Source organism: Marmota monax, unplaced genomic scaffold (genome assembly GCF_021218885.2).
Source record: "Marmota monax isolate L192 unplaced genomic scaffold, Marmota_monax_Labrador192_F-V1.1 WCK01_AAM20220418_F8-fsc00379, whole genome shotgun sequence".
Taxonomy (NCBI): domain Eukaryota; kingdom Metazoa; phylum Chordata; class Mammalia; order Rodentia; family Sciuridae; genus Marmota; species Marmota monax.
The window spans coordinates 742,700-756,076 of record NW_026693072.1 but is presented as its reverse complement, the minus strand read 5'-3'; the positions used below and the strand labels follow the sequence as shown (position 1 = coordinate 756,076).

Below are 13,377 nucleotides of genomic sequence, written 5' to 3'. Positions count from 1 at the left end.
TCCATGGAAATATGACCAAGATGCCTTAATATTTATCAAAATAACTTTACATTTGAACAAATGAGTTCTTTCAACATAAACCATCCATGTTTTGCATGATACAGAATAATGGTAATAAACCCCAATTCCCAGGATTCCTTGTAACCATCTTTTGTTGACAGTTATATCTTCCCTCCTTCCAATTTCAATCTATCCCTGTAATCAAGTGTACGGTACACAGAAATTGGAAGACGTTTAAGGACTCAAATTTGAAGCTTTGTCTTTAATCATTTAGCAAGTACAATTTTCAAAGTTTTTTCATGCCTTCCCAGTAACATAAAACTCCTTAACATTAAAATAAGAGCGGACAAGTGGGATGGGATGCGGTGGGGCCTGGGGTTGTGGCTCAGTCGTAGAGTGCTTGTCTCTCATGTGTGGGGCACTTGGCTTGATCCTCAGCACCTCATAAATAAATAAAATAAAAGAAGTATTGTGTTCATATACAACTAAAAATATTTTTAAAAAGGATTTTCTTGGTTTCTTTGTGAAAAATTCTGAGAGAAAAAAGCTCGAGAAAAATACACTGAGAAAAAGATGCTCAAGATTTAAATCCTGGCAACAGTTGTGCCTTCTGAGCAATCAAGACTAGCATCTGGTAATGAATATTTCAGAATAACTGGTTATCAGAAGAATCTGAGGTTTACACGGGAAATGCCATTTATGGCCATGTGACAAACTGGTTCAATAGAAATTAGAATCAGTGTATGGACTCTAAAAGCCACTACAGTCAAAACCACCAGGAGCTCTAAGATCGTGATCAGATGACAGAAATGCTTCTAAGTCAGCCAAGTTGAGTGTCAAGCCAGTGGCTGCCAATAGGCTTTTCCTTTGTAGGGCTGAAAGCTACTACGAAACAAGTTACTAATGGCATTTCTACCTACTCCTTAGAGACGGACTGTGCCCTGCTAGGCAAAAGCAAAATCAGAAAAACCAGAAAAGTACCACAGAGGAAATTTGAAAAGCAGAAAACAAAGGGGCATACCCCCCTCCTGCAGAAATAAACAAAAACATCAATAAAGGATATTTGTCTAGCATCACTCTGGATTCCAATAGCAGATGGAATGGTGATACTGTCAACTGTCAATTGTACCTCTTTTAAGGCTGTAACCTTGCTGGAGTTTCTTGAAGTGACCACAATAGCTAATTCCAAGATACATTCTACCTAAATTCTATTACTAAGACATTGATATCAAAATATTTTTAAACTATACTGAAATAATATTTTCTAAAGGGAGGATATCATTATGGGTGCACAGGTAGGAGTATGTATTTAATATGGTTTAGCAGCATCCTATAAGATGTATTTAAATTTTATAACTGAGAACATGGAGAGTTTTCAAGTATCTTCATTTTTGCCTGTTAAGGATTCCTAAAAGATGAATTGCAATCACACATTTGCTTTACATGATAAATATCCCCGACATCAATATTTTTTTAGGTTTATAGAAATTTAAAACCAGGAGCAAACATCTGTCAGACTATATTTTTGCTTTTTCATAAGTGCAACTTTTTAATAAAAATTTACATCTAGATAAACAATCTTCAGAGTTTTGAAACTTTAATAAGATTTTAAAAACATCATGACTTCAAACTGAAAAACATACACATTTAGCACACAAATATTGTAATATGAATCAACTCCAACTCCATTTGAAAACATGTGAATCAAATTACAGTTTTAGAAGTTAGTAATTCACATTTAAGCAAGTTAGCGCCTTGCTGAATTCAGCCTTTGTAAAAAAGAGACTTAGTGCATATTGTAATGGTACATTGTGTTTTGTACCATTTTGCTGATTTTTTTTCACTTTATTAAACAATAGTAAGTTCTTGAAAGTTGGTAGATAACGGCTAACTTCCTATGACATGTGAAATTTCCAATGGCAACAGTTACATTTTGTAACAGAACACTTTCTATAGATTTCTTTTCCTATCTTAAAATTTTAAAAGCAATCATTTGTAAGGATTGCATCAACATCAATTTAGCAGAGGAAGATCAAACTTTATTGAAACTGCTTGCATACAAAATATATTGCACTATAACCAAACAAATGTCAACATAAAATCCAATCTGTTGTCGCTAATATGTACAGAGAATATTGCCCAAGAGCAGTTACATTACAAGGTCATTCTACCTTGGTTAATTATCTACAGTATTTTAAACCAAACAGCTTACAGATGATGTGTGCAAGGTACCAATTTCTGTTTGCAAATACTATACATTCCCAGAATAAATAACTAGAAATCAACATTAATGTTTGGCAATACTTTTTAAAAGACTTTAATATTTGTGAAATCATGTGCAGTTTGTCGCCATTTTTATATGCTTATTTGTATGCAAGGAAAAGTAACAAAAATGAAAATTCAAAGAAACAAACTCACAAAATACACCAGAGGCAGAACTTCGGTTTGTACGGCTCTGTACAGTTTCAGTGGTACCCCTACTCGGAGTTATTTTTTAAGAAAAATATAACATCTTAGAGTGAAGGTCCTTCACATATTTTTCCTCAGTATATTTCATTCATTTAAAAAAGAAAGACTCAAAAACAAAAACAAAATCCAACACATCCAAAAAAGGAAAAAAAAAAAGTATTATTTGCTAACCAATCCTAGTCTGCTTTTCAATTCTGCTTATACATCAGACCTTATATCTCAAAGTTTACAAAACATTTAACCTGCTTCCAATGTTTCTTAGACAAAGTACCTGTACTTTGCAGGATTATTATGTGTACATGAAAATGACCTTCCTATCTCCCCCAAATAAGCCTGAACTTAAAATGTGAAAAACTTCACAAAACTTAGGGAGGACAAAATAAAAAAAGTTCTGAGTTAAAATTGGTCATCAGGCCAAAGAGCAGGCATATCCTACTAACTTTCGACCAGGAAGATTTGTTCCTAGCTGAAAACATTTTAGCCTCTCTCAAATGAAAAGATAGTTATTTCTTCTCCTGTCTATACAGAAAAATTACACATCCCTTTCAATAACACTATTTGTCAAACTTCAGTGCAACAAAACAAAAACAAAAACAAGTCCTATTCTTTATACTGCCTAACCTGATGTTTATGTAAGGAAAAAAATATGGAAAGCATGCATTCTTCTATAAAGTACTAATGTTTGACAGGGTTTGCTACATCTTTAACATTTAGTGTTTCCAACTTATCTTCCCTGAACTCTGCATCCAAATATAATATTCCTACCTGCCAAGATATAAAAAAGGCACAGATCATACAACTTTTTTTTTTGCTAATGAAAATGACAAATGTCACATCACACATATTTCAGGGTCCACAAAAATACTGGAAAAGTGGACCAAAACAAAAACTGACACAGGACATGAAATGACATAGCATTTCATAGACTCCTAAATGTGATTGAAAACAGAAGTCCAGTCTGATTACCATAAATGCTATTTATTCAGAAAGACTGAAATGAACTGGTGAGTTATCACCCAATGCAGGAAAATGGTCCAAATTAACAAATATTATCATTGCTTAGTACTTTAAAAAATAAAACTAAAATCCTGCCCTGAAGTGCTAAGTATACTTAAAAGCAATGTTTCAAATTTTAAGATCCTTTTTGTGCAAATCTGAAAAATTGTTGCTTATGGCCAATACAAAAAATAAAATAAAATTCTTAGCAGAATTTGTGTTCATTTCATGCCCTGTGCCATCTTGCCTACTATTTGTCTTTGGCCTAACAAAGTTTTCTAATATGGAATAAGAATTACGGAAACGGTATAGGAAATATAACTTCAGAATTATGCAGTTTAGGGTACTCCATTCACGAGTGGTTGTTGACCATCCACGCTGTCTGGCTTTTCCTTCTTCTGGTTACGATCTTTACCCGTGCGCAGCCGGTTACCTTCGCTGGAGGTATTCTGTAATGTTTTAGTGTGGACACTCCTTTCATTATTGCAGTCAACTCTGATCTAAAACAAGTTATAGTTGTTATATATAGACCATATCCTATTGTAATCTTTAAATGGCCTGACAAGAAAAATAAGTCTGAAGTGTAAATTCCACATGTTCAAAAGGGAAATGGAGATAAGCATAGAAGAACTGCAAGAAATAAGATAAGGCGGGTTCTTTATTTGGTTTATGATTTGAAAACACTCTTCTTTAACTGGAGCATACTGGTCATCTCACTGCATCCAAAGTTAGAGAAAAACTCACAATACTACCATGTCTCCTTCTAAACAGAATAAACAGTGAGAAACATTTAATTAAAATGAATTAGTATTACTGAACACCAGAAGAGAGATACAATGCTATATAGAGTATATAGCACTGTGTGTGTATGAGTGCACGTGTGTGTGTGTGTGTGTGTGTAAAACATACCTCATGCTATGCTAATGCTGGAGTTAAAAAAGAACAGGCTATTCTCCAAAGACTGTGGAACCCAGGAGGAGACACACAAAACAATGTCTTCCTATTCTGGATTTACCAGGATAAGAAGTCAGCTAACTCACTTATTAGACAGCCTTTAGTTTACACCTTTATATCTATCATAGGTATGATTAAGTTTCTCTGCACTGAAATTCCCATTGCATATGACTACTGCTTTCTAGTAGCATGTGCTTCAGTAAGGCAATTCAGATGGTCCTACAACTTGAACTGTGAAGAACTGAATGTTAGAAGGAAATCTGAAGATGATAACTTGTGGAAGGACTAGCATCCTAGAACAGTATAAGGACTAATGTAATTTTAGAATAACATTCTAAAAGTTACAAAATATTGTGCTAATTCTGAAAACTACTAACAGAAGTCCTGATGCTGTATAGAAGAAAGATATTGACCAGTGTACCTAAAACAAATATTCATGTGCTTCAAGTGTATAAGCTAAAAATGTGTCCAAATGGATGACTTCAATTGCAAAGTATGTTAAAATTTCAGGCCTGTGTTTTAAATGTTTGGTTGTCAAAGGTTCAGTGCTTTGTATTCATTTGCATTCTCACAAAGAAAACATTTTTTATTCAGTACTCCATTATAATTATAAATATGCATACTTTTAACCAATGTTTATATTGTCAAGTTCATGAAACTTGTCAGTTTAAGTGAAGAAGCACAAAACTAGTAGAGAAATACCTGGTAATATTTTGCCAAAGTTTTTAATCTAGGTCCAAGGCCTTTTCTATGCTATTCCTTAGGAAAATACCAATAGTTAAAATTTACTTAGAGGTGATATGAACTATAAGAAATATTTTAAAGTTCTTAACATTTATATCTAATAATGGGTGCTGATTCTAACCCAATCAATAGAGGGAACTCTTAAATCTGCCACCAGGGTTGGAATATCACTCCACAACATGCTAGCTATGTGAATATGGGCAAAGGACTATGACTTCAGTTTTCTCACACATAAAACAGAATAATAAAACTACTTATCTCAGTGAGATGTAAGATTGACTAAGATAAAACACACAAGAGGCATTTAGCAAAGATGCCCGATGTGCTTGAGGTAATTTTAAAATTATTTGAAAACTGGGTTTACCACTGATAATGACCATTTGAGAAGAGATCCTCAGAATAGACCATCTTAAAACAAATGGTTAATTTGCCTGGAGACTACCTGAACATCATAAGCCCTATCTATCATAACTATTAGTTGCAAGCAGAGAGAGCTTCCCCATACTTCTACTCAGGGAGAATACCCTAGTCTTGAAATTCAGGGGACAAGGGGCCTACGATACTCATTTATTGTCTTTTAGTACATTTCAGAATGTTCCTTTTCTTAGGGATTTGAGGGGGGTCCTCAATGGTATTAAAATCCTAAAGTGGTTGCCCAGGTCTTCCTAATGCTAAGACTCCATCTTCTCTAGAGAAATCCTCTTACTTGTATACTTGTCACAGAGGACTAAGACTGCCTACAACTATAAAATTGAAGGAAAAATACTTCACATGCTCCCAAATTTGAAATCTTTGAACATGTTTAAAAAGAAAGTAAAACTCAAAACTGAAATTACTGTATTCAAATAATTTATGGAAAGAGTCACATAAGTTTTACCTGAAGGGATCCATCAGCTGTTCTTCCTTTTGCCTCTCTTGGATTACGTGGGCGATTATCTGTTCGGGAGTGATCGTCGTTTCCTACAGGAGGATTTTCAAAAGGTTTAACAGTTACTGATTCTCAAGTGCTTAATGGAAGTTCTAATACCACGTCCTCTATGTAGACCAACCACAGAAACTAAAATGTAATTGATAGCCTCGTGATTCCAGTTACATAATTGTTAATAATCTTTTCTGTTACCAAGAAACAGAAGGTATTATATACAGCATAAACAGGTCAATCTCAGTTAAGAATCAAATGCTTTCTCTTCAGAGTACTTAATGAAGATAACTAATTAGCTACTTATCTGTGTTTTTTCATATATTCTACATAAACCAAAACTAATATTGTGTTAATATACAAAGGAAAGGCTGATACTTTCCTATGATGGTCAGCACAAAAAAGGAGACAGGATTTTGACAGTACTTCATTGCATCACCAAGCTGTTTCAAGGAAGTTCAGCCGGCTGTTACAGTTCACCATTATTTCTCAATAATGAAAACCTCTGTACCTTTGAAGCCTCCGCCTCGTCCTCTTCCTCCCTGTCCTCTTCCTCCCCCTCCACGCCGCCGTCCGTCTCCTCTGCGCAGAAAGTTCTCCCTCTCTTCCTCTGTTGGAGCTAATGACCAATCACTGAGTTCGTCTCTGTGGTCAGATTCTGTTTCAGAAGCATTTGATGCTTCAGAATTAGTTCCTATCGAAAGTTAAAAGTTATATACCATTGTCCGACTTAAAAAAAAAAAAAAAAAAAAGGTTAACAGAAGCTTCCAGAGACGATTCAGGGGTAATCCAATACTCTTCCCAATTTAGAAGCCCACCAGAGTATCAACACCTTCCATTTTGTAAAACAAATAATTGAAAATTTGAAATGTTGGGCTTTGAAATATTTGAGAAGTAATTTTGTAATTTATAAACAGTTACTGTTTGGGTTTTTATTTTTTTTAAAAAACATATTTTATTAGCTATCTGAATTCAAACCTGAGTATGCCATATCTGTAAACAGCTGTTCTCCTTTAAACATCTGCTCTCTGGAGAAAAAGTTGTCTACAACAGTTCAGTGCAATACCTTAATAAACAAAAAATCTATAAAGAGAGCTTGTTATAAGATTTGGCCTGGGAACAGAGGAGAATGTACACATTTTGGTCACCTCTGAAAGGGCACTAATGAAGGCCACCATGACATCTATCTCAGGGAAGGGTCTCTTAGGGGGATGTGTTTGTCCGATGCTTGGCCCACAACCTTCCCTCCCACTCCCACTGAATTAACTGATCATTAATAAAGGAATACTTTGAAAACCTCAATATGCCTGAGGGGTTAATAGTGGAGGGGATAGGAGTGTGGGAAAAGAGCTCCATGGTGAAGTGAAATTCATTGGTAAAAAGAACGGAGTGTTGGGAGAGGGGTTAGGGGTTAGGTTCAAGGTTGGCCTTAGGAGTAGGTATCTCTCCCCGACTCCAGAATATCAACTCTACTACCTCTCTCTATCTATCTCTCTCTCTCTCTTCCTCTGTTGGAGCTAATGACCAATTATAGCTTCACCATTATAGCTTCATTCCTGTGGATCTTGAAGGCTTTTCCATCTTAAAGAGTTCCTTTTTGAAATGCAAATATTTTTGAGATGGATTATACCTTACACCATCATTAGCAAGTAACATAGTAGATACACAGTTGAGCAAGAAAGACAGTAGGCACTGGTAGGTGGGGACCGGGTTCACTGAAAGGTACTGGGAAAGAAGATAGAAGCACGGACAGAAGAACTGGGAAGGCAAAGAGAAACTTCGCCTACTTCTTGACAGTGCCTAGGGCTGACATTGGCCATGCCACTCAAAATCACCTTATGAGTCACAGGATGCAGACCCCTGATTTACACAGTCCATCCAGCAAGTATGACCAGCACATGCCTGACAAAAAATGAGCCACAGTACACAAATGAAAAAAAGTTTTGGCTATACAGTAATAAAATCAGGAGAGGTCTTAAGTCATCAACACACAAGGGCTTGAGTGGATTTATCCCCAATCAGAACATGGACAGAACTCAGAACTGCCCTGTTGAACTATGTGTGTCATTATTAGTTTTACTCTATGTCTCTTGAAACACAATTTGACCCACTGTGAATTGGAAACCATGTAGTGAGAAGTTGTTATAATGGGGTTCTAATGATATTAGAGATTAGCAGCTATTAGGTCTAGGAACAGATAAAGTTACTGAGTAAAATGCTTAGTTTGTACCTGAAGTATATCCAGGACCGCGTCTGCCGTGCCCCCTATTTCTGTAAGGTCTACTACCTCGACCCATTCCTTGACCATCCTCAGTCACATAGCCTTTTTCCTTATCTGTACGATTTGGTGGTGGTCTAGAACTAGCTCCAATCTGTCGCAACTGCTCATCAATTTGTAATCTCTCCAAACGCAACTGGTCTACTTCCTATTTAAAATATACAAGATAACAGTAAAAATAATTTGACATTTTTCTTAATAATATCTTTCTCCTTTTTATCAGATAAAAAATATACTGGAAATATTTAAATTTCAGTTCTAAATTTATAGTAAACACTGTTACACAAAATTATCAGGAAATTGGCCTCCTTAAAAAAGAAAATTACTATAGATAACAGGTTATTGATGTCCAGAATTAGAAATATAATAAAAACTCAGAATTAAAACTATACTGAATAAAATTTATGTTTATTTGATTTGGCACAATTATCCAATTATTCTATGGCTAAGGCACAAATATGTTATTTTTTTGGGACTTCTTGATGATAGGATATTGAATAAAGCAATATTAAACTATATAAATACAGATAAATGACATTTTAAAGTATAGCCATCTAATCTCAAAAAAATCACACACTGTAAATTATCTTAATTAAAATAGATTTGCCAGTTAAGATCTCAATTTACAAATCACTGAGTTTGGGGCATCTTTTGCTTTAAAAGAACATATACTATTTTTGGATGTGATTATATAGTTAGGAACAATTATTTTCCATGAACTAAAAAATGCTGATATTCCTTATATAAAAGGGGAAAACACTTTAATAGCTGAACAAAACAGTTCAGTCCTACATTATTCCTTGAAAACCCCTTAAAGTCTACAACTCTACTACAACAAATACAACAAACAGTATATATTCAGATGATTAAAACATACAGCTGGGGTCTACTGACAGACCCTTATAAACAGTACTTCCAATAAGCTATAGTCTGTCAAATCCAGACAAAAACCTAATTTTAAACCCTTGTCCTTCCGATCTACCCATAAATATCTCATTTACTGGCTACAGGGAATCAGAACCATAACTACAGTAAGTACTGGGTGTTTCAGTCAAGTAGAAGTCATTGTAGAGACTGTCTATATAAAAAGTCACTGGAAAAACCCCTGAAAAGCTTAAGTTCCTAAAATATGGTGTGGTATCTGGAAAAGAAAAGTCAGTTAAGGATCACCTGTGCTCTAAACCACACAAGAGTAAAGGACAGAATGCAGCTGAGTGAGTGGCTGCCTCCAAAGGTACAATAATAGCTCCTGGAATGGATATACGGATCTTGCATAACAGAATGGTATTCCAGGGTAATACCACTGAGGCAAAACAGTCACCTTTTGGTGAGAGATGCCAGGCCCAATCAAAGGAAGATCTGGTGATAGAAAGAATGGAAACAGGACAGCTGCTGATAACCAACAAGTTATTCAATTGTGAAGAATAAATCAAAAGATCTGAGAGAGAACATTAGTCAAAAGAACAAGGGATTTGATACAGTGCAACCCTAACTGTCCAGGTCTTTACAATCATTTAAGCTAAGAAATGAAGAAAAACACATACAACAGATCACACACGAAACACACTGTTAACAACAATAACAGCAACAACAAAAAGCAAATCAAAAAGGTATCCTACCCATGCAAACCTTGCTGGATGAAACCTTCCCATTTTAAATTATTAACTGATCATCACTAAGAATGAATAAAATGCCCAGCTATTGCACTATTTCTTCCTTTCACTCTGATTTACATCTTATTGCTCTCTTTTTATTTAAGTCAGCAAAATAAATCTTATTAGGATAGTGCCATAAAAAATGGAAAGCTGGATTACTTTTTAAAGACTATTTAATACCAGCCGTGTTATAATTTTGATAAATAGAAGTACAAAGAAGAAATTATAAAAATTAGGTTAAGAGTACATTTCATTATATTATAGGCCAAAAGGAATTTCAAAAAGCATTTAGTTTAGGGAAATATCTTGCCTAAAGTCATATAGCTAGTTCTTAGTTAAAGAGAGACTAGAAGCAAATAGCTATATTGTCAATCCAGTGCTCTTTTCACTATACCTTGTAGCCGTTTGGTTCCTATCTCCCAGCTTGCAATCTAGAGGTAGAACTGTACAAACACTAACTAAAATGAGCAATTACAAGAAGACACAAATAGTTTGTATTTTGAAAAACAGAATAAAGAGAAAATATGAAGGGCCAACATTTAAACATAGTAGTTCATGAAATGCTGGAATTTCCTTGATAAATGACATAAAAGGGACAACAAAGGTGAGTGTTAGACACAAAATTTAGTGTGGAAAAAATCCACAAAAGCTAGAACGAATCAATTGGATTAAATGGCTAGATATAAGAATACCAAAATTGAGTGTAAGGGTTTAAGAGAATAGGCAGAAATACAGGAATTTATTGAGAATGGAATATTAGGTTCTTAAATTTACAATAAAAAAGTAAGTTGTGTTTTTAGAAGGAATATATTCAAGTTAAACAAATTAAGTATTTTCTCTATTTTCTTTTACAAGGCCATACATTATTATGCACAGGCTAGAATGATTCCGAACTGCTGAAATATTTACTATAGTTTTTAAATTTTAGTGCAAAAGGATTGAAAGTTAAATTTTTCCTGTTCTCACAGCATATTAGCAATGTATAATAGGGTTGATGTTTAATACAAATAAAAGTATTTTCCAGAAAAATAAAATATTTTTTCTGTCCTCACCTTTAAGTAGTTCAGGTGATAATCCAAGAGAACAGTGGCATTAGCTATGCTATCCTTTGTTCCCACAAAAACAAATGGTACCATACCCTGAAAAATAAATTACAGCAATGAATGTATAAAATTAGTGATAACTGCTCTGGAAAAATACAAGTAATTACTAAATTCCTACCACAGGGTCTGGTGAACAATAGGTACATAAATGTTTGTTGAAAAGACAAATCAATATATAAAAACAAAAGTAGTTGATGTATTTTACACATCTATTTTGAATAAGGACAGATCAATATAGCAATTATTAAATGTTGGCAAAAAACGATATAATTCCAATATATGCAAGCTTTAACATGAGAAGTATAGACAAATGCTCTAATTCATTTACTACAAGTTTTACTAAATCAAATTCTTTAAGAAAATAATTCAAAACTAGATACCAGGATTTCAAAAGTAAAAAAAACAAACCTAAATTTTGTTGAGTTAACAGAGTACAATCAAAACAGGAACAAAAAAAATTAGGATATTGAAAAATGCACTGACAAACTGAGAGATAAAAAAGATACAGGCACATTCATGACCCAAATAGCAAGACCATATATATTTCAATAACATATTCTGAAAAATTTAGAAGGATGAATTACAGGGAAAATTTGCTTTTCTTTCTATGGATACCACTTTGATATTTATTAAATAAAATCATTAGCAGTTCCTTAGTTGTGGCATAGTTAAAACTATAGTTTACATGTCATTTATATGCCATCTTTCCATTTATTACTATATAAAACATTTTCTGTGGCTTGATTGTTTTCAAAATAATCAGTTTTGGTCTGCAAATTACTCCTTGCTAATATAGATGTTATAATGAAGGATTTAACACCCCTGTGTATCTGGAAATTTTTGTTGCTTTCAATTGTTTAAAATTATAAAAATGATTGATATCATCAACTTTCTAAATGTACATTTTCCTCATTTTGTATTAGATTTATAGACTATTTCCAGGGGTCATACAATGAGAATAAAGTACATGAACTTTTTTATATTTGAAAAATATTAATAAAATGTTCTTGCACTGTTACATGTATTGAAACTGTCATCAACAATGTGAGAAAAAATGTTTCACTGTATTCTCCTTTTGCTTTCCTTTCTAGGTTGATTGGATGGGTAAAAAATTATGATCCCTTCTATTGACTTCCTTCAATTACTAGTGAAAGTTATAATTTTTGCATACTTTATATAGTTGACTGTTAGATTGTAATATTCTATATTCTATAATAAAAGAGAACAGATTTTTAAAAAGCATAATCTAAATATTTATACTTCTGACTCATCACTATAAATGAGAAAATAAACTCTTTCTCATCACAAGCAATAGGGAATCCTAGGGGAGATTTGTAAAAAGCAGGGAATTATGACATACATTCAAAATTAAGAATATTTCAATATTTTGCTATTGAATACATATGGTTACTGATATCTATAAATGATTAAAGGAAAAGTATGATGGTAGCTTTGCTGTGAATATAACATAACTCTCTAGGCAAAGATAAAAGGTATGAGAAGCCAAGAAGCTATCCCTTGAGCAAAGCATTGGTCTTTCATAAGAGCATTCATTTGATAAGTGCTGCTACTGCTGGGATGGTTTTACCTGCTTGCATTCAGTATACAGCATCTAAAAGGTATGAATGGGCTGGCACAGGGTTTTTTCCCCTGTACATGAGCATGGCTGCTGATGAACAAAACTGAAGAATCAGAAAAACACCACTTTCAGACTGACATTCACCTAATAGGCAAGGAACTGCCTTCTGAGTAGCACTGGCCACCTAAAAAGGAGCCAATAAAAACTCCTGGTCTTCATACTGATTTGTTTTTGCACATGTAACATGTAAAGTATGGAATCATCAGGTCTATAAATCAGAATTCCTTTCTCAAAAACATCATTTTAACTCATGTTTTTTTTTTTTTTGCCACCTAACTTTGTTACACAGCTGTTAATTGTGCTTTCTAAAATCCCATGTAAGAGAATGCTACACCCTTCCCACACAATCACCAAAACCAGCTTTAAAATTCTGTGTTACAGATTTGGTTAGATTGACCTTGAAGAAAATCATTTAAAAATATTTTCTCTTACACCAGGTCCAAATTGTTTTACTAACCAAAGGCTACTCTAATTTAAGCACCTATCCAGAGGACCTGAGTAAATTAAAAGAAAAAAATAAAGTAGAATGGTGGCCTTTAATAGAGATACCAGGAAAAAGTGATGACCTAATCTAGTATGAGAACTAGGCTTCCCAGCAGAGAGGAATAGCCAACCCACTT

General features: G+C 34.0%; 1 protein-coding gene across 7 annotated transcripts in view; it reads right to left on the bottom strand.

The window, feature by feature from the left end:
• Positions 1 to 1,580: 1,580 nt before the first annotated feature.
• Positions 1,581 to 13,377, bottom strand: part of Fmr1 (fragile X messenger ribonucleoprotein 1) — a 40,029-nt gene continuing 28,232 nt past the window's right edge. For 2 of the 7 annotated variants that reach the window (XM_046453917.1, XM_046453923.2), the window contains 5 exons: positions 11,068 to 11,154; positions 8,313 to 8,508; positions 6,594 to 6,776; positions 6,041 to 6,123; positions 1,581 to 3,965 (listed from right to left, as the gene is read on the bottom strand). In XM_046453917.1, the coding sequence (XP_046309873.1) occupies positions 3,804 to 3,965; positions 6,041 to 6,123; positions 6,594 to 6,776; positions 8,313 to 8,508; positions 11,068 to 11,154 (711 nt within the window). In that variant the 3' untranslated portion in view covers positions 1,581 to 3,803. The remainder of the gene's footprint in view (positions 3,966 to 6,040; positions 6,124 to 6,593; positions 6,777 to 8,312; positions 8,509 to 11,067; positions 11,155 to 13,377) is intronic. The other 5 variants (XM_046453919.1, XM_046453918.1, XM_046453921.1 and 2 more) reach the window with 5 other exon arrangements.